The sequence below is a fragment of the Oncorhynchus mykiss genome, chromosome 1 (assembly GCF_013265735.2).
Source record: "Oncorhynchus mykiss isolate Arlee chromosome 1, USDA_OmykA_1.1, whole genome shotgun sequence".
Taxonomy (NCBI): Eukaryota; Metazoa; Chordata; class Actinopteri; order Salmoniformes; family Salmonidae; genus Oncorhynchus; species Oncorhynchus mykiss.
Genome location: NC_048565.1, coordinates 13307088 through 13332726, shown reverse-complemented (window position 1 = coordinate 13332726; position 25639 = coordinate 13307088). Strand labels below are relative to the sequence as shown.

Genomic DNA, 25639 nt, shown 5'->3' with positions numbered 1-25639 from the left:
GTGTGTGTGTGTGTGTGTGTGTGTGTGTGTGTGTGTGTGTGTGTGTGTGTGGTCCTTTTGTATTTGTATTTATTATGGATTAGCTGTTGCCCATTAGCAGTTGCCAAGGCAGCAGCTACTCTACCAGCAAAATTAAGGCAGTTATACATTTTAAAAACATTACAGTACATGCTCCGAGTGGCGCAGCGGTCTAAGGCACTGCATCTCAGTGCAAGAGGGATCACTACAGTCCCTGGTTCGGATCCAGGCTGTATCACATCCGGCTGTGATTGTGAATCCCATAGGGCGGCGCACAATTGGCCCAGCGTCGTCCGGGTTTGGCTGGGGTAGGCCATCATTGTAAATAAGAATTTGAACTTAACTGACTTGCCAAGTTAAATAAAGGTTAAATATGAAATCATAACAGATTTCACAACATAAATGTGTGCCCTCAGGCCTCTACTCTACTACCACATATTTATAACACAAAATCCATGTGTGTATAGTGTGTATGTTATCATGTGTTTGTATGCATGTTTCTATGTTTGTGTTGCTTCACAGTCCCCGCTGTTCCATAAGGTGTATATTTATCTGTTTTTTAAATCTCATTTTACTGCTGGCATGAGTTACTTGATTGGAATAGAGTTCCATGTAGTCATGGCTCTGTAGTACTGTGGGCCTCCCATAGTCTTCTGGACTTGGGGACTGTGAAGAGACGTCTTGTGGGGTATGCATGGGTATCCGAGCTGTGTGCCAGTAGTTCAAACAGACAACTCAGTGCATTCAACATGTCAATACCTCTCACAAATACAAGTAGTGATGAAGTCAATCTCTCCTCCACTTTGAGCCATGAGAGATTGACAACAGACTATGATCTATAATGTCAAAAGCCGCACTGAAGTCTAACAAAACAGCCCCCACAATCTTTTTATAATAAATTTCTCTCAGCCAATCATCAGTCATTTGTGTACATGCTGTTCTTGTTGAATGTCCTTCCCTATAAGTGTGCTGGAAGTCTGTTGTCAATTTCTTTACAGTAAAATAGCATTTTATCTGGTCAAACTCAATGTTTACTAAGGGTTGGTAACAGGCTGATTGGTCGGCTATTTGAGCCAGTAAAGGGGGCTTTACTATTCTTAGGTAGATGAATTACTTTTGCTTCCCTCCAGGACTGAGGGCACACACTTTCTAGTAGGCTTAAGTTGAAGATTGTCCTGATGGTGTTGTGTGTGGTCCTTTGCCCTGACTGTGTTTTGTGTGGGTGTGGTCCTTTGCCCTGATGGTGTTTTGTGTGTGCGGTCCTTGGCCCTGATGGTGTTTTGTGTGTGCGGTCCTTGGCCCTGATGGTGTTTTGTGTGTGTGGTCCTTTGCCCTGACTGTGTTTTGTGTGGGTGTGGTCCTTTGCCCTGATGGTGTTTTGTGTGTGTGGTCCTTTGCCCTGACTGTGTTTTGTGTGGGTGTGGTCCTTTGCCCTGATGGTGTTTTGTGTGTGCGGTCCTTGGCCCTGATGGTGTTTTGTGTGTGCGGTCCTTGGCCCTGATGGTGTTTTGTGTGTGCGGTCCTTGGCCCTGATGGTGTTTTGTGTGTGCGGTCCTTGGCCCTGATGGTGTTTTGTGTGTGCGGTCCTTGGCCCTGATGGTGTTTTGTGTGTGCGGTCCTGGCCCTGATGGTGTTTTGTGTGTGCGGTCCTGGCCCTGATGGTGTTTTGTGTGTGCGGTCCTTGGCCCTGATGGTGTTTTGTGTGTGCCCTGTGGTCCTTGGTCCTGACCATGCTTTGTGTTTGCCCTCTGGTCCTTGGTCCTGACACTGCTTTGTGTTTAACCTGCGGTCCTTGGTCCTGACCGTGTTCTGTGGATCTTCCCAGGAGGCTTCACTGTGCCAGGAACTATATTCACATCCAGCTGTTTGTCACCTTCATGCTAAAGGCGGTGGCTGTGTTCATCAAGGACGCCACACTATTCGCCAGCGACGACACCAACCACTGCACCCTCTCCACCGTAAGTCAACCACTGCACCCTGTAAACCATAAATCAACCAATGCACCCTGTCCACCGTAAATCAACCACTGCACCTTCCACTTCCCACTACTGTTACCTCTCTTTCTCAGTCTTCCTTCCCATGCCCTCTCTCTCTCTGATTGTCTCTCTCAATTACCTCTTCCCTGTTTTTCCCCTCTCTCCAGGCAGCCTGTAAGGCATCAGTGGCCTTCTGTCACTACTGTGTTATGACTAACTTCTTCTGGCTCCTGGTTGAGGCCCTCTACCTCAACTCACTGCTCCTCTCCTCCTTCCACCACTACCGTCGCTGCCTCTTGGGCTTTGGCCTGCTGGGCTGGGGTAAGCACTTTCCACCTCGCCCCTGTCTGTCTGTAGTAATTCCTTTAGTTCATTTAAGACCCATTTGTTTATGTGGCTTGGGTTCGTGGTGTGTCACTATTCAAATCCTGTTTGATATTCATTCCACTATGCACTTTTAGAATGAATTCAAATGAACTCAAACTGTGCAAAACAAAACATCACTTGCTTACTATTTTTAAATGGCACAAATAACTCTCTACATAGATGGTTCCATAATGAAAGTTTACTCCTAAGTTAAACTTATTGGCCTGTGGCAATTCTCACTGGTATTTTGGATTGGATTAAGAGTTGAATAATATATTTTTCCCCCCTATGCTGTCTAGTGTTGCATGCTTATTACAGTTATTAATCATCTGAGATACAGATTTTTTCTTCAATGAGGTGCCTCCTTGATATGCATATGAATCAACAGATTGATAATTAATAGTTCTGTCACCATTTCTCCCGCAATCGGACCATGATGCACATTCTGCTGAGATGTGAACAGCAGGTGTTTCCCACTCAGTTAATGAAATGCTTAAATACATTACTTTTACCATTTCAATGCTTGGTCCTTAGACATTCAGGTGTATTTAACTGAAGCAGAACGGGGAGTAGGTTACCGAGAAGTTCTAGAAAAACCTGTCCAGCTACTGCAAGTAGTACTTAGTTCTATGTTCTCCATAATTACTCAGTAAGTGCTACATCTCAGCATATAATTGTTACATTCCACCGACTAGTCCAAAATGTACATCTTATTTTCTATAATTACTATATGTCACTCATGTTCAGCCAAACAGCACATTCCTTCTTCCATCTTCACAAACTTTTACATTTGCCTCCACTCATTACATTAACGTTATGATTTTACATGAACATGTTTCCTTTTCAAGTTGATTCTTGGCCTTACTTTTTTAGGTGTACCCATCATCTTCACAGTCATATGGATTGGGTCCAGGGTGTATTTTGAGGATACTGAGTGAGTATTACTCTGTCATTCTCTCACAGTACTGTATAGTGCATTTGGACCCCTTCACATTTTTACATTACAACCTTATTCTAAAATTTATATAAATGATTTATTTTCCTCAAACACAATAAATACCCCATAATGACAAAGCAAAAACAGGTTGTAACGGGTGTCGTCTTCTGAAGAGGAGGAATCGGAGTGCAAAACACTAAACAGAAAACAACTACCCACAAAAACCATGCGGGAAAAAGCTACCTAAGTATGGTTCCCAATCAGAGACAACGATAGACAGCTGTCCCTGATTGAGAACCATACCCGGCCAAAACAAAGAAATACAAAACATAGAAAAAAGAACATAGAATGCCCACCCAAATCACACCCTGACCAAACCAAAATAGAGACATAAAAAGCTCTCTAAGGTCAGGGCGTGACACAGGTTACAAAAAAATTACAAAAAAACTTTATCTAAACTCAGCAAAAAAATGAACGTCCCTTTTTCAGGACCCAGTCTTTCAAAGATAATACGTAAAGATCCAAATAACTTCACAGATCTTCATTGTAAAGGGTTTAAACACGGTTTCCCATGCTTGTTGTAATGGGTTTAAACACTGTTTCCCATGCTTATTGTAATGGGTTTAAACACTGTTTCCCATGCTTGTTGTAATGGGTTTAAACACTGTTTCCCATGCTTATTGTAATGGGTTTAAACACTGTTTCCCATGCTTGTTGTAATGGGTTTATATACTGTTTCCCATGCTTGTTGTAATGGGTTTAAACACTGTTTCCCATGCTTATTGTAAAGGGTTTAAACACTGTTTCCCATGCTTATTGTAATGGGTTTAAACACTGTTTCCCATGCTTGTTGTAATGGGTTTATACACTGTTTCCCATGCTTGTTGTAATGGGTTTAAACACTGTTTCCCATGCTTGTTGTAATGGGTTTAAACACTGTTTCCCATGCTTATTGTAATGGGTTTAAACACTGTTTCCCATGCTTATTGTAATGGGTTTAAACACTGTTTCCCATGCTTGTTGTAATGGGTTTATACACTGTTTCCCATGCTTATTGTAAAGGGTTTAAACACTGTTTCCCATGCTTGTTGTAAAGGGTTTAAACACTGTTTCCAATGCTTGTTGTAATGAGTTTAAACACTGTTTCCCATGCTTATTGTAATGGGTTTAAACACTGTTTCCCATGCTTATTGTAATGGGTTTAAACACTGTTTCCCATGCTTGTTGTAATGGGTTTATACACTGTTTCCCATGCTTATTGTAATGGGTTTAAACACTGTTTCCCATGCTTGTTGTAATGGGTTTATATACTGTTTCCCATGCTTGTTGTAATGGGTTTAAACACTGTTTCCCATGCTTATTGTAATGGGTTTAAACACTGTTTCCCATGCTTGTTGTAATGGGTTTATACACTGTTTCCCATGCTTATTGTAATGGGTTTAAACACTGTTTCCCATGCTTGTTGTAATGGGTTTATATACTGTTTCCCATGCTTATTGTAAAGGGTTTATACACTGTTTCCCATGCTTATTGTAATGGGTTTAAACACTGTTTCCCATGCTTGTTGTAATGGGTTTATACACTGTTTCCCATGCTTGTTGTAATGGGTTTAAACACTGTTTCCCATGCTTATTGTAATGGGTTTAAACACTGTTTCCCATGCTTATTGTAATGGGTTTAAACACTGTTTCCCATGCTTGTTGTAATGGGTTTATACACTGTTTCCCGTGCTTATTGTAAAGGGTTTAAACACTGTTTCCCATGCTTGTTGTAAAGGGTTTAAACACTGTTTTCCATGCTTGTTGTAATGAGTTTAAACACTGTTTCCCATGCTTATTGTAATGGGTTTAAACACTGTTTCCCATGCTTGTTGTAATGGGTTTAAACACTGTTTCCCATGCTTGTTGTAATGGGTTTAAACACTGTTTCCCATGCTTATTGTAATGGGTTTAAACACTGTTTCCCATGCTTGTTGTAATGGGTTTAAACACTGTTTCCCATGTTTGTTGTAATGGGTTTATACACTGTTTCCCATGCTTATTGTAAAGGGTTTAAACACTGTTTCCCATGCTTGTTGTAAAGGGTTTAAACACTGTTTCCCATGCTTGTCCAATGAACCATAAACAATGTATGAACATGCACCTGTGGAACGGTCGTTAAGACACTAACAGCTTACAGACGGTAGGCAATTAAGGTCACAGTTATGAAAACTTAGGACACTAAAGAGGCCTTTCTACTGACACTGAAAAACACCAAGATACCTGCTCATCTGCAAGAACATACCTAAGACATGCTGCAAGGAGACATGAGGACTGCAGATGCGGCCAAAGCAATAAAGTGCAATGTCCGTACTGTGGGATGCCTAAGACAGGGCTATATGGAAACAGGGCGGACAGCTGATCATCCTAGCAGTGACAGACCACGTGTAAACACCTACACAGGATTGGAACATCCGAACATCACACCTGCGGGACAGGTAGAAGATGGCAACAACTGCCTGAGTTACACCAGGAACGCACAATCCCTGAATCAGTGCTCAGACTGTCTGCAATAGGTTGAGAGAGGCTGGACTGAGGGCTTGTAGGCCTGTTGTAAGACAGGTCCTCACCAGACATCACTGGCAAAAACGTCACCTAAGGACACAAACCCACCATCGCTGGACGAGACAGGACTGGCAAAAAGTGCTCTTCACTGACGAGTTGCGGTTTTGTCTCAACAGGGGTGATAGTCAGATTTGCGTTTATCGTTGAAGAAATATGCGTTACAAGGCCTGTAATCTGGAGTGGGATCGATTTGGAGGTGGAGGGTCCGTCATGGTCTGGGGCGGGGTGTCACAGCATCATCGGACTGAGCTTATTGTCATGGCAGGCAATCTCAATGCTGTGCTTTACAGCGAAGACATCCTCCTCCCTCATGTGGTACCCTTCCTGCAGGCTCATCCTGACATGACCCTCCAGCATGACAATGCAATACTGCTCGTTCAGCGAGTGATTTCCTGCAAGACAGGAATGTCAGTGTTCTGCTATGGCCAGCGAGGAGCCCGGATCTCAATCCCGTTGAGCAATGGGACCTGGGACCTGTTGAATCGGAGGGAGAGGGCAAGGGTGATTATACAAATATTTACACATGTTAAGTTTGCTGAAAATAAACGCAGTTGACAGTGAGAGGACGTTTCTTTTTTTGCTGAGGTTACATACTATAGGTATTCAGACCCTTTGCTATGATAATTTAAATTGAGCTCAGGTGCATCCTGTTTCCATTAATCATCCTTGCAATGTTTTTACAACTTAATTGGAGTCCACCTCCAATTAAGAGCTCAGAGACAGGATTGTGTTGGTACCGCTACCAGATCTGGGTAGGGGTACCCAAAAACATAGTGGCCTTCATCATTCTTAAATGGAAGAAGTTTGGAACCACAAAGACTCTTCCTAGAGCTGGCGGCCCGGGTAAACTGAGTAATCGGGGGAGAAGGGCCTTGGCGTGACCAAGAACCCGATCGTCACTCTGACAGAGCTTCAGAGTTCCTCTGTGGAGATGGGAGAACCTTGCAGAAGTACAACCATCTCATCAGCACTCCACCAATCAGGCTTTTATGGTAGAGTTGCCAGACAGGAGCCACTCCACAGTAAAAGACACATGACAGCCCACTTGGGGCAAAGGTTCACCTTCCAACAGGACAACAACCCTAAGCACACAGCCAAGACAATGCAGGACTGGCTTCGGGACAAGTCTCTGAATGTCCATGAGTGTCTCAGCCAGAGGCCAGACTTGAACCTGATCTCTGGAGAAACCTGTAAATAGCTGTGCAGCAACGCTCCCTATCTAACCTGACAGAGCTGGAGAGGATCTGCAGAGAGGAATGGTAGAATGTCTTCAGATACAGGTGTGCCAAGCTTTTAGCGTCAGACCCAAATAGACTCCAGGCTGTAATCTCTGCCAAATCTCATGCTTCAACAATGTACGGAGTAAAGGGTCTGAATACTTATGTAAATGTGAAGTTTATTTTTAATACATTTGCAGAAATGTCTACATCTGTTTTTGCTTGGTCATTATGGGGTATTGTATTGTGTGTAGATTTATGAGGGTGAAAAATATATTTAACACCTTTTAGAATAAGGCTGTAATGTAACAAAATGTGGAAAAAGTCAAGGGACCTGAATACTTTCTGAATGCACTGTATACCTGATAACCCTAATCGGATCCTGTCCTCAATTGAAGCCATTTTCTTTCCTCTGGAAAATGTGCTACTCGCTATTCTCAGTAGGGTTGTACCGTCAGTGTTTACATGGAACTATAATATTCACAGAGAAAGACTCCCACCAGAGAGTTCTGTCTGACCGATTGTTCGCATCTCCTCCTATAGATGCTGGGACATCAATGAGGACTCCCCCTATTGGTGGATCGTAAAAGGGCCAATTGTTGTTTCTATCGGGGTAAGTAGACCTTACAGGGGTGCAGTCATACACAATGTGTCATATTTTAAAGGGAGATACTTACTAATTATAGGCCATTTATATCATGGCATTGTTCAATACTCGTTTCTGACTAGCTTGAAGGGCATTCTAGAGTACACATTATTTAAAGTGGAACTTAAAGCATTAAGTACTTTGCAGATATTAAACAAACAAACAATCATAATATCAGTCAAAAATATATAATTCCCAGTTTTTGCCTCAAAACCAACTTTAAGAGGTTATAAAAATAGGTTATATTTCACAAATTCCATGACGTACAGTAAGACATTGTTGGCAGAATAGATGGATGCAGTTCAATGCATAATTAATATAATTCACCAATACATTTCTTTGTAGTCCCAAAAATATTGCTATCAAGTTGTAAATCACAGCTGGCCTGGTATATTGTTTGCTGCCTCCATTCAGGATGCACTGGTTCAGTTTCAATGACTCAATATTTTGAACAGAAACGGACAACTGTAACTAAGGCTGGGAACGACAATACAATCAAACTAGCAAGAGCAATGATCACAAGTCAGTCATAACGTGGCTAATAGGCTAGTGCACACGCAAGGCCTACGGGCTGAATAGGACACGCAAGGCCTACGGGCCGAATAGGACACACGAGGCCTGCGGGCCGAATAGGACACACGAGGCCTGCGGGCCGAATAGGACAAACGAGGCCTGCTGCGGGCCGAATAGGACACACGAGGCCTGCGGGCCGAATAGGACACACAAAGCCTGCGGGCCGAATAGGACAAACGAGGCCTACGGGCCGAATAGGACAAACGAGGCCTGCGGGCCGAATAGGACACACGAGGCCTGCGGGCCGAATAGGACACACGAGGCCTGCGAGCCGAATAGGACACACGAGGCCTGCGGGCCGAATAGGACACACGAGGCCTGCGGGCCGAATAGGACACACGAGGCCTGCGGGCCAAATAGGACACACGAGGCCTGCGGGCCAAATAGGACACACGAGGCCTGCGGGCCAAATAGGACACACAAGGCCTGCGGGCCAAATAGGACAGTATAAATGAGTCAACAGTTGAGTCATCTAGTAATTACAGCCTGATGTGCTTGCATCAGTGTATTCAAATTCAATTGTGCTGCTTTCGTGTGTCCCATTTACAGTACACAGTGGAGGGAAAGTGTACAGACACATGCCACAGTCCTAGCTAGGATACTAAAATGTTGTAGTCTGGCTTTGGTCTTTTGTTAAAGCTTGAGAATGAATAACTAAAAAACTAAACCTGCAACAAAACACCATGAATAGGCCTATGACAGCAACATTTGAGCAGTAGCCTAGGCTAGCTATTCAACTACAGTACATTGAGTGCACCATATAGCAATGTTGCATTCACCCGCACAAGTTCAGTGTTGCCAACTAATTTTCAGGGTAAGTTGCTAGAGGCAAGTTGATTTGTTGCTATAAGTTGTTAAATTACGTTGTGATGTCATTGCGTGATAACGTAAAACTGCATCATTATGTAGAATACATAATAACGTTACTCAAATTGACTGGCCATCTCTGCAAAAAATAGGATTTGACATTTGTTCAGGTACAGACTCCCACTCTTTTCTGTACTTCTGGCTGTACAATTTTGATTGAGACATGTTGATTGATGTAAGTTCTGTTCAAGATCAAACATTAGTGATCAACTATAATCATTGGGTTTGGCTCATTGAACCCATACTACTGCTGCTGAGTCAGCCAACAATGATTTGCAATTTGCTGAAATTGCTGCTGGCCTGCTGCTGCCTGTGCACGAGCTGAGCGCCTGCTGCTGACATCACTCACAACATACTTTTTCAGCCAGGCACATGTGTTGTGACTGACTGTGTGACAGAGAAAATCGCTTTTGTGCCATTTAGAGGGAAAATGCATTTTAGCGTTTGAGTCACTTTTCAAAAGTTACTAAAAGTTACAAATACATTTTTTTAAAGTAGCTAAATTTGTTGCTAGGTGCTGTTTGAAGAAAAACGAGTTGCCAGCGTAGTCTGAAAAGTTGCTAAATCTAGCAACAAAATTGCTAAGTTGGCATCACTGCCAGTGATACTGTACATGCAGTGCATTGAAAAAATATTACATGTTTAAAATGTTACAACAACCTATAGCTACGTTTTTGTTATTTGGAGTTAAATACTTTCGGATTAGGGTTGCAGCATATTATGCACATCTGCAAGCATCAAATCAAATTTTTTTTGTCACATGCTCCAGATACAACAGGTAGAACTTACAGTGAAATAGCAGCAAATGTTGGACACATATTATATCTCTTTTGTTTTAATGTTACAATGCTATATACAGCATTCTATGTACATAAGTTGACATTATAAAGGGTGAATTTGTTGTGTTTTATCTATATGGCCCGTGAGCTGATTGAGTTTGACACCCCTGTGCTAGCGTATCTATTTATCTAGCTAGCTATTTATTTAGCAAGCTAAATGCATTTGCTAATTAGCTAGCTATGCTAAACTTGAACGACTGTTATCCACAGTTAGCATGTCTCTTAGTTGTCAATCAAATATATTTGTCATTGACAAAATGGACGGGCAGGCAGGTAAGTTCCCATTCAGTTGTCAAAACGTGGGTTGGGGCAAGCTGCAGAAGGGCGAGCAGGCTACTCTTCCACATCGTTTATCAGTGCAATTTTGACGCCCAACTAGCTGAAAAAGTTTGACAGGGTTTATCTAATGTTACCTCGTTAGATTTGAGCTAATCTCGCTCTGGCAAGCGTTGGTTGATTTTGTTGTTGATGTGCATAAGCAACCGATACAGTAGGCCTATATTTGCATATAAGCCTACTGTAGCTCTGATTGGCTATAGTGCACCGGTCAGTGTAGACATATGTTTTTTTAGGTTTCATTTACAGTACTGCAGTATTTTTTATTTTTTTCACCTTTATTTAACCAGGTAGGCCAGTTGAGAACAAGTTCTCATTTATAACTGCGACCAGGCCAAGATAAACACAAAGCAGTGCGACAAAAAACAACGACACAGAGTTACACATGGGATAAACAAACGTACAATCACACAATAGGAAGATATGTATACAGTGTGTGCAAATGACGTAAGGAGGTAAGGCAATAAATAGGCCAATAGTGGCAAAGTAATTACAATTTAGCAATTTACACTGGAGTGATATATGTGCAGATGAGGATGTGCAAGTAGAAATACTGGTGTGCAAAAGAGCAGAAAAACAAATATGGGGATGAGGTAGGTAGTTGGTTGGATGGGCTAATTACAGATGGGCTGTGTACAGCTGCAGCGATCGGTTAGCTGCTCTGACAGCTGACGCTTAAAGTTAGTGAGGGAGATAAGTCTCCAACTTCAGTGATTTTTGCAATTCGTTCCAGTCATTGGCAGCAGAGAACTGGAAGGAAATTAATTAATTGTCCAAACTTGGCCGCTTTCCCACTCTATATTGCTATAGAATTTTCACAAAGGCCTTACTATACGTCATTCTCAAACATTCTATGGATTTATGAAAATTACAATTTAAGTGCTCGTTTGCCAGAAATTGTTTTTTAAAAAGTGTCATTCTTCCTGGGGGTGTAAATAAACCAATTTGAATAAGATTTCATGTTGCTAAAACACTGTCAGTTCCACTTTAAACAATAAGGCACATGAGGCAGTGCTATATCTTGAATACTGGAAGGTATTCTGTACTGTGATACAGAACTGGCCATCCATTCTAAACAAAATGGTGGCTACACAGGCTGGATAACGTTCTTGTCACTTGCTAGCTAATTAGCAAACTTCAGCTAACTCATTCACGTCAAACATTGAACCAGTTGTTTTTCCTCATATAACTAGGCAAGTTAGTTAAGAACATTCTTATTTACAATGATGGCCTACCCCAGCTAAGCCCTGTCCTAAACCGGATGATGCTGGGCCAATTGTGCGCTGCCCTATGGGACTCCCGATTACTTGCGGTTGTGATACAGCCTCGGGATCAAACCTGGGTCTGTAGTGCCTTGGACCGCTGCGCCACTCGGGCCCCCCCAATGACACTACACAAGCTGCATTTCCGTTTGTTTGATCATTTTATCTATTGCCATTTTCTTGGACATGTCCCATGATAATGACTACAGAGATCAAAATTCAACAGTGAAATGTTTCCAGACAGGCAGACAGCAAGGTTCATATTAACCTCTGCTTTACCAAACTAAATACTAGACTGGAAGCAAGGGGGGATAATGTGAGTTGATATAAATACACAAGATGATTCAGACAGCTACATGAACATGATATTATGTAATAATTTGGTAATCATTTTCAGATGGAACTGTTAGCAGGCATAGGTGTGTGTGACGGCCAATACAGCACGGCTTGGAACGCTGCTCATCCAATCAGTATTCCCTTTATAAACTGGGTGGTTCGAGCCCTGAATGCTGATTGCCGTTGTGCCCAAGAACAACCCTTAGCCGTGGTATATTGGCCATATACCACACCTCCTCGGGTCTTACTGCTTAAATAACTTATGGTACAGTATGTCAGCATGGTAGAATTCAATGATATAGTTCATTCTTACATGTTCTATGTTTGAGCTGCTTTTGAAAGCAAAAGTCAAATTGAAAACAGTACAGGCATTGTTGAATTAGATTTTCATAATAGCAAGCTAGGACTGATGGTAAAGTTAGCTAAACTGGCAAGTCTGTTTGGTTACCAAGGCAACTTCAGCGGCGGTTGAAGACATTTCTTGCTGCAAATGTGTTAAATTATAGCCATGGTACAAAAAGGATAATCAACCTGTGTCTTTATGCTTTCTCTGAAAACTCTGCAACTCTTTGGAAGGTTAGTTCCACCAAAGATTGTTATAACTAAACCAATAGCCCACAGCCTGTCGTTTCCAATGGGAACACGAGTCATAGTGGGCAGAACAAGCAAGAAGGTGGGCAGAGGCCAAAGGGTAAAGTCTTAGTCCACTCTGTTCATATGATTCTAGTTTGGGTAAAGTCTTCCACTCTGTTCCTATGATTCTAGTTTGGGTAAAGACTTCCACTCTGTTCCTATGATTCTAGTTTGGGTAAAGACTTCCACTCTGTTCATATGATTCTAGTTTGGGTAAAGTCTTCCACTCTGTTCCTATGATTCTAGTTTGGGTAAAGACTTCCACTCTGTTCCTATGATTCTAGTTTGGGTAAAGACTTCCACTCTGTTCATATGATTCTAGTTTGGGTAAAGTCTTCCACACTGTTCCTATGATTCTAGTTTGGGTAAAGACATCCACTCTGTTCCTATGATTCTAGTTTGGGTAAAGTCTTCCACTCTGTTCATATGATTCTAGTTTGGGTAAAGTCTTCCACTCTGTTCATATGATTCTAGTTTGGGTAAAGTCTTCCACTCTGTTCATATGATTCTAGTTTGGGTAAAGTCTTCCACTCTGTTCATATGATTCTAGTTTGGGTAAAGTCTTCCACTCTGTTCATATGATTCTAGTTTGGGTAAAGTCTTCCACTCTGTTCATATGATTCTAGTTTGGGTAAAGTCTTCCACTCTGTTCATATGATTCTTGTTTGGGTAAAGTCTTCCACTCTGTTCATATGATTCTAGTTTGGGTAAAGTCTTCCACTCTGTTCATATGATTCTAGTTTGGGGAACAGAAAACTGTATTGAGATCAAATGTTTCATTGATGAGAAAATGTGCAGAATGTCGGCCAAAATCCATCTCACGCCATCTTCTCCCACTGCCGGCCAATGGGCTTCCTCTCGCTACCATATTTGGGAGTGAGTGGAAACGCCAAGCAGATGCTTCACGTTCATACATCCAGTGAAATATCCGTCTCATTGTTCTGTGGTTCCACTCAGCGCGTCGTGGAACACCTTCCATGTCATTCATTATTTTCCATAGAATGCATAGCCTTATCCCTTACTTATGTGACAGGGAACTTGTCATTTATTCTGATATTTCACCATTGATCTCTGTCAATTCTAGGCAGGGAAAATTGTCCTGAATCCATACCAAGTACAGATTGGTGTTCCTGTTGCCATGGCAATGCAAGTTGCAACTCAGAAAAGGAGGAATATTGTTTAGTTTACTTTATTGAATCCCCTTGGGAAGATTGTCTCCATGTTTTTCTATAGTTGTACTCATGTTGTGTTACTGTAAAGCACTCAGACACTGTGGATAAAAAAAAGGGCTTTATAAAATGATTGATACAATTTGTATTAAATCAACAGGTCAATTTCATCCTCTTTCTGAACATCATCAAAATCCTGATACAGAAACTGAACCCTCGTCTGATCCAGTTCAACAACTCCGACCACTACAGGTGAGGTTTTCTTTTCTTCCATTGGATGATACAAGAATGGATCGATATGGGGGAGATGATTTGATTGGGCAGTTCCAATGGGAAGTTACTGCCCGGAAAAGACAGGGGGAGACAATTATAGGATACAATCTAGATTATATCTACTTTTCCATCTATTATGACGTCTGTCTGCAACAGATAAATGGGAGATCTGAGTGAAGTCAACTTTCCTAGTCTCCATTTTGAGGAGAGAGACAGAGTCACCATAATGACTGACTGACATAGTATTCTGAGTACCTTATGCAATGCAGAAGTAGGTAATGAAGGTTGTTGCTCAGGCACATTCTGGGGTCACTGAAGTTCAGTCCATTTAGCCTACAAAGGGAAGCACAGCTGCGAGCTGCCCAGTGACACGAGCCTGCCAGACGAGCTAATAATATGCTCGCTTCAAGGCAAGTATGCAAGCATGCATGAGAGCATCAGCAGTTCCGGACGACTGTGTGATCACGCTCTCCATAGCCGATGTGAGTAAGACATTTAAACAGGTCAACATTCACGAGGCCACAAGGCCAGACGGATTACCAGGACGTGTACTGCGAGCATGCGCTGACCAACTAGCAAGTGTCTTCACTGACATTTTCAACCTCTCCCTGTCCGAGTCTGTAATACCAACATGTTTCAAGCAGACCACCATAGTGTTCTTGGGTACAGGGACAAAGGCAACCTGCCTAAATGACTACCGATCCATATGCACTCAACCCCAGGTGATAAGGGTAGGTAATGACACATCCACCACGCTGATCCTCAACACAGGGGCCCCCGAGGGGTGCGTGCTCAGTCCCTTCCTGTACTCCCTGTTCACTCATGACTGCACGGCCAGGCACGGCTCCAACACTATCATCAAGTTTACCGATGACACATCAGTAGCAGGCCTGATCACCAACAACGATGAGACAGCCTATAGAGAGGAGGTCAGAGACCTGGTCGTGTGGTGCAAGGACAACAACCTCTCCCTCAATGTGATCAAGACAAAGGAAATTATTGTGGACTACAGGAAAAGGAGGTCCGAGCACGCCCCCATTCTCATCGACGGGGCTGTAGTGGAGCAGGTTGAGAACTTCAAGTTCCATGGTGTCCACATCACCAACAAACTAACATGGTCCAAGCACACCAAGACAGTCGTGAAGAGGGCACGACAAAACCTATTCCCCCTCAGGAGACTGAAAAGATTTGGCATGGGTCCTCAGATCCTCAAAAGGTTCTACAGCTGCACCATCGAGAGCATCCTAACTGGTTGCATCACTGCTTGGTATGACAACTGCTCAGCCTCCGACCACAGGGCACTAAACAGGGTAGTGTGTACGGCCCAGTACATCACTGGGGCCAAGCTTCCCGCCATCCAGCACCTCTATACCAGGCGGTGTCAGAGGAAGGCCCTAAAAAGACACCAGCCACCCTAGTCATAGACTGCTCTCTGTTACCGCACGGCAAGTGGTACCAGAGCGCCAAGTCTAGGTCCAAAAGGCTTAACAGCTACTATCCCAAAGTGTTACCCAGACCCCTCTTTTACGCTGCTACTGCTGCTCTCTGTTTATCATCTATGCATGGTCACATTATCTCTACCTACATGTACATTACCTTGACTAACCGGTGCCCTCGCACATTGACTCTGTACTGGTACCCCCTGTATATAGCCTCGCTATTGATATTTTACTGCTGCTGTTTAATTATTTGTTACTTTTATTTTATATTTTTTTTTACTTAAGTAAAAAATTGATAACCAACAAGTTAAGAAAAATGTGTTAAGGGCTTGTAAGTAAGCATTTCACTGTAAGGTCTACACCTGTTGTATTCAGCACGTGACAAATAATCTTTGATTTAGAGGATTACTGAAGGGAACGGTCTACTCAGTGGCTTGGCTGCTGCATGGCACTGGTTAAATGGAGTACATTTCAGCAATTAGAGAGAGAACGTGTACGAATTGTAAAGCACTTTTCATGTACACTGTTGGGTGCTTTTAGAGAGTTCAGAAACAGGCCTCTTATGAAGAGCTCTGTTGCAGTTTTAATGAGCTAGGAGGCTTCCTATACAGGCAAAACTGCATCAAACTTTGAACTGGAGTCAATTTACTTAAATGAACTGAAATCAAATGATCAGTTCATGTAAGTACATTTCCATTCAGCTCACTTCAGTTCCTCTAGTTCATTTCATGTGGATGTCTGTCTGCTACCTTCTGTAATCATAGCTGGATTTCACTTCTAAAACGCACATTGCACCACCTTTAACTTTCCCTCACAGATCTGAGAGCACTAACAGGTGAAAACAACGGTGGAAAATCGACCTATTACTTACCTATCCAGTCTCTTGATATCCAGGAAGGGGAGTAGTCAAGGGCTGAAGGAAACATGTGTTTGTAATGGAATGCTTCCAATGTGGGCAAGGTCTGATTCACCCACCTGGAACCTACACCACTTCACCACTCAAGAGGCTTAGTAGATGAGTACCTTACTGGGGGGCAGTGCAGAGTAATTGACTAGAGCCTTGAAAGCCCTATTATATTCTCAAAGGTCAGTGAAGTAGACTTAAAAAAAAGACATGAATAATATGATACCAGTATTTTCCTACTCGTAAATTACTTTGAAATGCATTATTGTACACAATCACATTTACTCCAACATTTCGCTACACCCGCTAAATTTGTGTATGTGACCAATACATTTGATAAACATGAACACCCCCAGAGCTTATTACTCAAACGTATTTTCTCTTCCCTCTCTGCTAGACGGCTGACTAAGTCAACCCTGCTCCTCATCCCCCTCTTCGGGACCCCCTACATGGTGTTTAACTTCCTACCTGACTACTTCAATGTTAGCGTGCGCCTCTGGTTCGAGCTCTGCATGGGGTCCTTTCAGGTACTCTGATCCACACACACACACACACACACACACACACACGCACGCACACACCAGGATTTCCGATGGAAAATGTGGGCTCCGGACACTTGACCGGAAGCCTTTACATTTACCGGGCATTTAAGAAATGTACCGGATCCATATTGGTTGGGCAACCTGAGGGGCATCCACTCACTGTGCTCAAAATTCCAGAAGTCACATTTATTTTATGGAAATTCATCTTAACACAAAATATAACAGCGTGCGGCATTCTAACCGAATTCTGATGAGCAATTTGAAGACGTTAGAATAAATAGGTGGGGCATCAATAAAGATAGGGAAGCTAGAAGTTCCCTAAATAGCTTACTCTTCTATACATAAACAAATATAATCATTCAAAATAGGCTACTACACCAGAAAGCATGATTTGGCCACAGAGGATCATTGGCTTATTTTTATTTTTTTTAAGCTGCTGATTGTTTTAGATCGCATAACCTACAGTCTGAAGGGTCGACAATTTGGCCAGAGCGCTCGGCAAATACCAAATAGAAAAACAGTTTGGAAAGCGAAATGGCTATTGCTGTTAATATAAGAATGAAAAGTCTCGGTCTTTTAATAAGCAAAATTCGCAATTTAATTGAGCGAAAAGTAGCCTCTTATTGGCACCAGCGGAGAACATCGGCTATGCCCCCCTCGGCGAGTGAAGCCTGTCTAGTTGCCTATGCGAGTTTCAATTTACCATTTGAAAAAAAAAGAGTATTTTTACACACCAATGCTTTTAGAATTGTTGTGCACTGATGTGTCTTATTGAAGCACGTTTCACTCTCGCTACAGCGACTGCTATTTCAATCAATGAATAGGCTCAAATGCATTATTTCGCAATGGATTTTTTCCCCTCTTCTCCTGGACAATACACCGGTGCCAATTTAATTCATCTGCTTTTATTTTTAATAGATTAAAAGCCAGCCATTACCGGCTAAAGAAAACACTGACACAGTCTTATGAAGTGGATATGTTGCCTCAAAATGTGTTGTGGCATGTACATCGTATGAATATTTATATAAATCTAATTTACATAAATTACATAAATTATTCCTGGGATTCCACTTTTACAGCCTGTAAAAAAAGGCATCAGAATATTGAAAAAGAGCAGTTACTTACATGAACAATTCTCAAGCTATGTAAAGCCTGATAATCATAGCATATTAGTTTTTCATTTGGCCTTTTACAAAACTTATAAAAAATCTGATCAAATAAAATTGGATAACATCCCCAAAAATGTTTTCAAGCTATCACTTGCTCTGCCCAATCATGCCCTCTAGAATGCTCCTCTCCCTCTGTAAGATCAAGTGCTTGATAGAGGGAGACAGCCCGGGCTAGTGGACCAGACAGCTCCGTAGAAACACTTGATTGTCAATATTTTATCCAAGGTCACATGAGGCTAGGGTCTGATCACTTCCAAAACAATGGTCGTGTGGTTTGGTAAAAATAATGCCTTTTTCCCCACCAGTGTGATTACTACTTCTGAGGGTTTAGAGCTTGAGATAGTCACCTCATACAAGTACTTGTGAGTATGGCTAGACAGTACACTGTCCTCTTAGCACATAGCCAAGCCGCAGGCTAAGATTAAATCTAGACTTGGTGTCCTCTAACTTAATTGTTCCTTTTTCACCCCAGCTGCCAAACTAACCCTGATTCAGAACGGAGTGCTCGGTTTGGGGTGTAGGCTTTGAGCACAGCCTGAAGGTGGGGAGGAGAAGTTCCTCTTGTTGCTCCGTAGTCAAGCACCATGGTCTCGTACTAGATGTGAGCATCGATTGGAAGCCAGTGGCGTGTGCGGAGGAGCGGGTGCCATGGGAGAAAAGTAGTAGAGTATCAACCGCATAGCAGTGATAGGAGAGACCATGTGAGGATGATAGGAGAGACCATGTGAGGATGATAGAAGAGACCATGTGAGGATGATAGGAGAGACCATGTGAGGATGATAGGAGAGACCATGTGAGGATGATAGGAGAGACCACGTGAGGATGATAGGAGAGACCATGTGAAGATGATAGGAGAGACCATGCGAGGATGATAGGAGAGACCATGCGAGGATGATAGGAGAGACCATGTGAGGATGATAGGAGAGACCATGTGAGGATGATAGGAGAGACCATGTGAGGATGATAGGAGAGACCATGTGAGGATGATAAGAGAGACCATGTGAGGATGATAGGAGAGACCATGTGAGGATGATAGGAGAGACCATGTGAGGATGATAGGAGAGACCATGTAAGGATGATAGGAGAGACCATGTGAGAATGATAGGAGAGACCATGTGAGGATGATAGGAGAGACCATGTAAGGATGATAGGAGAGACCATGTGAGAATGATAGGAGAGACCATGTGAGGATGATAGGAGAGACCATGTGAGGATGATAGGAGAGACCATGTGAGGATGCGAGAAGAGGACTCCTGTGTGGCTCAGTGGGTAGAGCATGGCACTGGCCTGCGAGGTAGGATGCAGGGTGGCGAGGAGGTTCTGATGGTTCACTGTGTTGAGGACGAGGAAAGAGAGTTGTCTTTGGCAGTGCGGAGAGCCTCCATGACACAGGAAGGCCGGTCTCAGTTGAGTGACCTGTCTTGAAGCCTGACTGGTTACATTCAAGAAGATTGTTAGAGACAGCACACTCAAGTGTTTTGGAAAGAAAATAGAGAAGGTCTGTAGGTTTTCACATCAGATGAGTTGATGGAGGGGAGCCTTGTGAGTTTCTTGAGGGGTGCGACTCAGGACATTTTGAAGTCCGAGGGGAAGCAGCCAGTGGTCAGAGATGAGTTGATGAGGGAAGTGAGGAATGGGAGGTTTCCAGACATGGTCTGGAGGAGGGTATGGGATCGAGAGGGCAAGTTGTCGGGTTGCCAGACCTCACTAGTCGCAGGATTTCATCTGGAGAGAGGGGAGAAAGAGGTCAAGGCATATGGTAGTTCTGTTTGAGTGGGACTATTGGACTCAATAGGTTGAGTGGTTGAGGAGTGGATGTTGTCAACCTTCTTTCAAAGTGGTTGACAAAGTCGTCAGTAGAGAGGGACGGGGTGGAGGATTAAGGAGGGAGGAGAAGGTGAAAAGAGGGTTGGAGGCAGAAGCCTGCCATTTAGATTGAGAAGGTAGCTTTACCAGCACACACAGAGGAGGAGAAGGTAGAGAGAGACTGAAAGGATGATAGGACCTCCAGAAGTTTAGTTTTCCTCCATTTTTCGGTCATCTGCCTGAAGCCCTGTTCAGTAAGCTTGCAATGAGTCACTCAGCCACGAAGCAGGAGGGAAGGTCCGAGCCGGCTGGGAGGAAACCGTGCGAATCATAGGATGCGGAAAGGAAGGAGAGTAGGGCCGAAGAGGCAGAATCAGGAGACAGGAAGGAAAATGATTTATCAGAAGGGAGAGATGATTGGATAGAAGAGGAGAGAGTAGTGGGAGAGAGAGCTTAGATTGCGATGGCGCATGACCATCTGGGTAGGGGCTGAGTGGTTAGGGTTGGAGGAAAGGGAGACAAAGGAAACAAGGTAGTGATCAGAGACCTGAGGGGGGGGGGGGGGGGGGTTGCAGTGAGGTTAGTAGGTGAATAACCTCTTGTAAAGATGAGGTCAAGTGTATTGCCTGCCTTGTGAGTTGGAGGGGATTGGGAAAGGGTGAGGTCAAGGGGCAAAGAGGGGAAAGAGAGTTGGAAAGAAATTAATCAAAGGCAGAAGTCGGTAAGGTTGAAGTTGCAAAGTAAGAAGTGTGGTGAGCCATTGTCAGGAAATTTGCTTAAAGGTGTCAAGCTTATTGAGGAACTCCCCAAGGGCACCTGGTTGGTGATAGATGACGACAATGTTAAGCTTGAGTGGACAAATGACAGCGACTGCATGGAATTCACATGAGATGGAGGTGAGAGAGGGAGAAAACATAAAATATCCAGTTAAGAGAAATGAATAGCCCTGTGCCATCACTGCGACGCCCAGATGCTCTTGGACTATGAAAGAAAATGTGGTCAGAGAGCAGCAGTGTTCTCTGGGTCTCCATCAGGGCCAAACAAGTAAAGGGAGTGAAGGGCAGCATAGGGTGAGATGAACTATGTGTTCTTGACCGTAGATCGGCAGTTCCAAATGCTGCCAGAGAACTTGAATTCCACATGGGTTGTGTGCACAGGCTACACTAAGAGTTGCAGCCAAGGGGTGGGAAACGTTTGTAAAGCCTGCAGGGAGAGGAGCGAACAGGTATAGAACACACACACACACACACACACACACACACACACACACACACACACACACACACACACACACACACACACACACACACACACACACACACACACACACACACACACACACACACACACACACACACACACACCCCAAAGCTACAAAAGAGCTAAATGAGAATCTGTAAATAACTTTGTAAGATATTCAAATGAGATAATGGTGGGTAGCCTCCCTCTCCTTCCTTCATTATAACTCTGCAGAACCATCTTTGTTCCGGCGACGGTCTTTTCCGACGAGACTGACACGACCCGCCATTTACAGCTGCCGCTGAGAAACCAGGGGAGACTGAAGAACTAACACTAATTGCTAATTGCCAAGCACAGGTGGAGAGCACACCTCCCTGTACTAATTGCTGATTGCCTAGGAGAGTAGAAACCATTCCCCCCCAATAAAGTCACTGATTACCAAAACAAGTCACAAATTGCCCTGCCCATTGATTCTGGTGAATGTGTCAACAATCATCTGAGCAGTCAGCAGTTCACACCACAAGTACGCAACTGGGGAGACATACAGCACTTAAAGCAGATGGCCCTAGATAGCAAAAAGACAGTACTAGACAACAGATAAAGACAACAATTATACTTATCAAATATAGAAAAATAAACCGTTAGGCAACTATGAGAAACAGGAATAAACTATCATAAATTAGCTCTAATACAGGCTTTGTTCATGGGAAGAGTGAGAAACAGCTGAGAACTGATTCGTGCCACGTCTTTAGGTTGTAAAGGCGACAGGAAAAGCAGGAGAGTTTAGACAGTGCATGCGTCCCAAATGGCGCCCTATTATAGTGCCCTACTTTTGACCAGATCCCTAGTGCACTATGTTGGGAATTACAACCAGTCTCATCAACTAGTTCAACACTAGCATAGCTTACAGCGAGCTCATTAACAAGCACGATACATATTTGTGGTCGTTCAGCTGTTGACGCTATGGCTGAATCTGTGCAGCAATATATAATATACCTTTTATGGCTTTATGTACAATTATACTTGCAACAATTATACTTCTCTTAAATTTTGAGAACATCTGGGTACTTAAAATCTATAAATATTGAGTTATTGATGATATATCCTCTGTCTTGTAGGGGCTGATAGTAGCGATCCTCTACTGCTTTCTCAATCAAGAGGTGAGTAGCCTTCACTAACGTTCCAACAATAATAAACACCAACCATTCTGCTCTCTAAATGTTGCTTTGATATAAATCAGAAGCTAATAATGTAATATAAGCCATTGAGCAGATGCCTGTAGCCAAAGCAACTTACACAAGTGTTTTAGGTGTTAACATGGGTTACCATGGATCCCGGTGTTATTAATATGGGTTACCATGGATCCCGGGGTTATTAACATGGGTTACCATGGATCCCGGGGTTATTAACATGGGTTACCATGGATCCCGGGGTTATTAACATGGGTTACCATGGATCCCGGGGTTATTAACATGGGTTACCATGGATCCCGGGGTTATTAACATGGGTTACCATGGATCCCGGGGTTATTAACATGGGTTACCATGGATCCCGGGGTTGTCTCTGGAACACTCTTCACATTTCCTGAAAAATCGAATGACAAGACCTGCCAAAGAAATACAACATCCCCAATGTCGCACCAATGCAATTCCACAAAAATATGCAACATTGCTCCAGGGTCACAGTCAATAATGTTTGATCCCTGGCCGTGAACCCACTCTCCGAGGGTGTCTCAGGGGGAGCGGGATGTGGAACAAACACATAATGTTTGATCCCTGGCCGTGAACCCACTCTCCGAGGGTGTCTCATAATACATGCACATGTGTGAAATAGGACAAATGTTAGCACCCACCCACCTGCTGCCCGTATGAGAGCTTCGGGAGAGAATGTGTGATCAACAAACGGTATGACAGTAGAGATGATCCCCGTTAAGATACCTTGATATTTAAACAATTTCCACTCTCCACCCCCCCCCCCCCCCCCTGTTATTCATGAGCTGATCTGCCATCTGTATAATCATCCACTTGATTTTGCCAAATATAGGATATATTCTGTCATTCGTCAAAGGAGGTTATCTAGCAAGCTTAGCAACTTTGGTTTTGACTGCCATTACAAATGTTGTATGATTGGAAAATGCTATACTCTGGGTGTGCTCTGTGTCGAAATGCGCTGAATTAATTGAGAAACATGATAACGCTATGAATCTATGAAAGGCCTGTTTTGCAATTCACAACAATGTCATTGGTGATCAAATATATTTAGCAATGCACGATAGTTACTCTATCAGTTTAATTTGCTCTGAAATCTTTACATAGTGGCGCAGTCAAGCCGACAAGGTGGCGCAGCACCACTCTTATTTGGGGAGAGCCCATAGTGACCACATCTTGGTTTTAAATGGTGTAGATGGGGCACATCTGATTTTTGCGGTATTTTCCGAGACTCTAGAGATAAATTTGAATTATTCCCGGTATTGAAACTTGGTAGAATTTCGGGAAAATATTCATCCCTACTGAGTTTACACCGAGTGCTTAGAAATCAGTTAATTTGACCCCAGCTGGGTTTTTTTTTTTTTTTCAGATGTGCACCACTTAATGACTAGCTTGTGTAATTCAGCAATGAAGCTCAGTGCTGCTGTATATAGAAACACACAATAGTCAATAAGTGATTCATTTTTTCAAATTAATTTATTTCATTTGTTTGTTAATTCGTTCATTTATTCATCCATCCAATCATTTTCAACAACACTAAAAACTGGCTGTCGTGATCTGAAGTATCTCCTACAATGTCTGTGGTGATGTAATCTGAGGTCTTTGTGTGTGTGCATTTAGATCCAATTAAATTACTAGAGGGGCTATGTCATAAAGTTCCATAATGGGGCGAAAATGGCAGCCATCTTGGTCAAGAAGAAATTCCAAACCAGTCTAATTGGATTGAATGGCAGTAGAGGTATAGGTGATGCATTCCCTGCTTTTAGTTATGCAGGAAAATAAAAATAAGGCATTTAATATATACAAAATTGTGTAATGGAATTATAATCAACCTGTCGTATAATTATAAATACAGTTTATATGGGTTTTATACACTTTCTGTATAAATAGCCTCTAAAATATATGTAAACAGACCATAAATGTTTTAGATACTGTTTTCTTGGAAATCAGTGAGTGGTGTTATATGATACAATATCAGTACATTTACAACTGGCCTGTCCTATCATCAACTGTTTTGAGCCAGTGTATAGCTGGGGATTGACTTTGAATGGAATGTTGGCAGTTAATTTGAAAAATGTATGGAATCATTCCTCTAAAACTGTCTGGCAATATAGCTAACACAGATACAGTGCAGATAAATTCTTCACCTTCATTGTTTTGCACAATGATCTTATCACAGTACTGGCAAATCATATTTGACCAACTCCTGACCAAAATGGTTGCCCTTTATCCCATCATCGTCCATTCTAGTATTCTAATTCCTAATTCTCTGGGTGTGTTTCTGTTTGTATCAGGTCCAAAAGGAAATCCATATGAGGTGGCTTAGGTGGCAGGAGAACAGCAACGGAGTGGTTCTGCCCGGTGCCAAGGGAAGTCAGATGGACACACATTTCTAGGGCTACATTCTTCATCCACCTCCTCCTCCTCCTTTCTCCAACCTCTATATGTGTGTCTTTCGGCGGGGTTGGAATAAACCAGAAGTTTCCATTGGACAACGGTCATATTCTTCTTCTAATTCCTGTGGCCTCCACACATTGCGTATATATTTTTAGAAGGAGAGGGTGCTGTACATTGTGTCCCTAAAGCATACAATGTCCTCTCTTCCCATCATCACAATCTCATTGCTAAAGGGACCACCACTGGGTTCATCCATTGTGTCCAGCTCAAGATGAACTGTTGCAGCACTGTGAAATGCCCTTCCTCCTCCTCATCCTCCTCCTCCTCCTCTTTCTCCTCTTCAGTATCATCTATGGTTAAGTTACAGAGAAGCCTGTCTCTGAGGTACTATACCATCAAGGATTGTATCCCAATTGGTATTGAGACAGCAAATAAAGTGTGGATTTTTTTTTTTTTTAACGAAACAAAGTTCAAAAATAATTTCGACTGGAAAATAGAGGGTTTTATGTATCAAATGTGTCCCTGTTTTATGGGAATATTGTCTTGTAGCTTTCTCTCTGTGTTTCAGTGCCTCTGTGTGTGTTTTGCTCTCTCTCTTTCTCTCTGTGTGTTTAGCTCTCTCTCTTTCTCTGTGTGTTTAGCTCTCTCTTTCTCTGTGTGTTTTGCTCTTTCTCTTTCTCTCTGTGTGTTTAGCTCTCTCTCTTTCTCTCTGTGTGTTTAGCTCTTTCTCTTTCTCTCTGTGTGTTTAGCTCTCTCTCTTTCTCTCTGTGTGTTTAGCTCTCTCTTTCTCTCTGTGTGTTTAGCTCTCTCTCTTTCTCTGTGTTTTGCTCTCTCTCTTTCTCTGTGTTTAGCTCTCTCTTTCTCTGTGTGTTTTGCTCTTTCTC

The 25639-nt window shown here is 42.8% G+C and overlaps 1 protein-coding gene across 1 annotated transcript in view; it reads left to right on the top strand.

The window, feature by feature from the left end:
* Nucleotides 1–25396, top strand: part of LOC110539125 (growth hormone-releasing hormone receptor-like) — a 45431-nt gene extending 20035 nt beyond the window's left edge. The window contains exons 6-13 of the mRNA XM_021626148.2: nucleotides 1844–1976; nucleotides 2162–2315; nucleotides 3234–3294; nucleotides 7661–7730; nucleotides 13939–14030; nucleotides 16792–16921; nucleotides 22269–22310; nucleotides 24653–25396. Coding sequence (XP_021481823.2) covers nucleotides 1844–1976; nucleotides 2162–2315; nucleotides 3234–3294; nucleotides 7661–7730; nucleotides 13939–14030; nucleotides 16792–16921; nucleotides 22269–22310; nucleotides 24653–24754 — 784 coding nt within the window. The 3' untranslated portion in view covers nucleotides 24755–25396. The remainder of the gene's footprint in view (nucleotides 1–1843; nucleotides 1977–2161; nucleotides 2316–3233; nucleotides 3295–7660; nucleotides 7731–13938; nucleotides 14031–16791; nucleotides 16922–22268; nucleotides 22311–24652) is intronic.
* The last annotated feature ends 243 nt before the right edge of the window (nucleotides 25397–25639 follow it).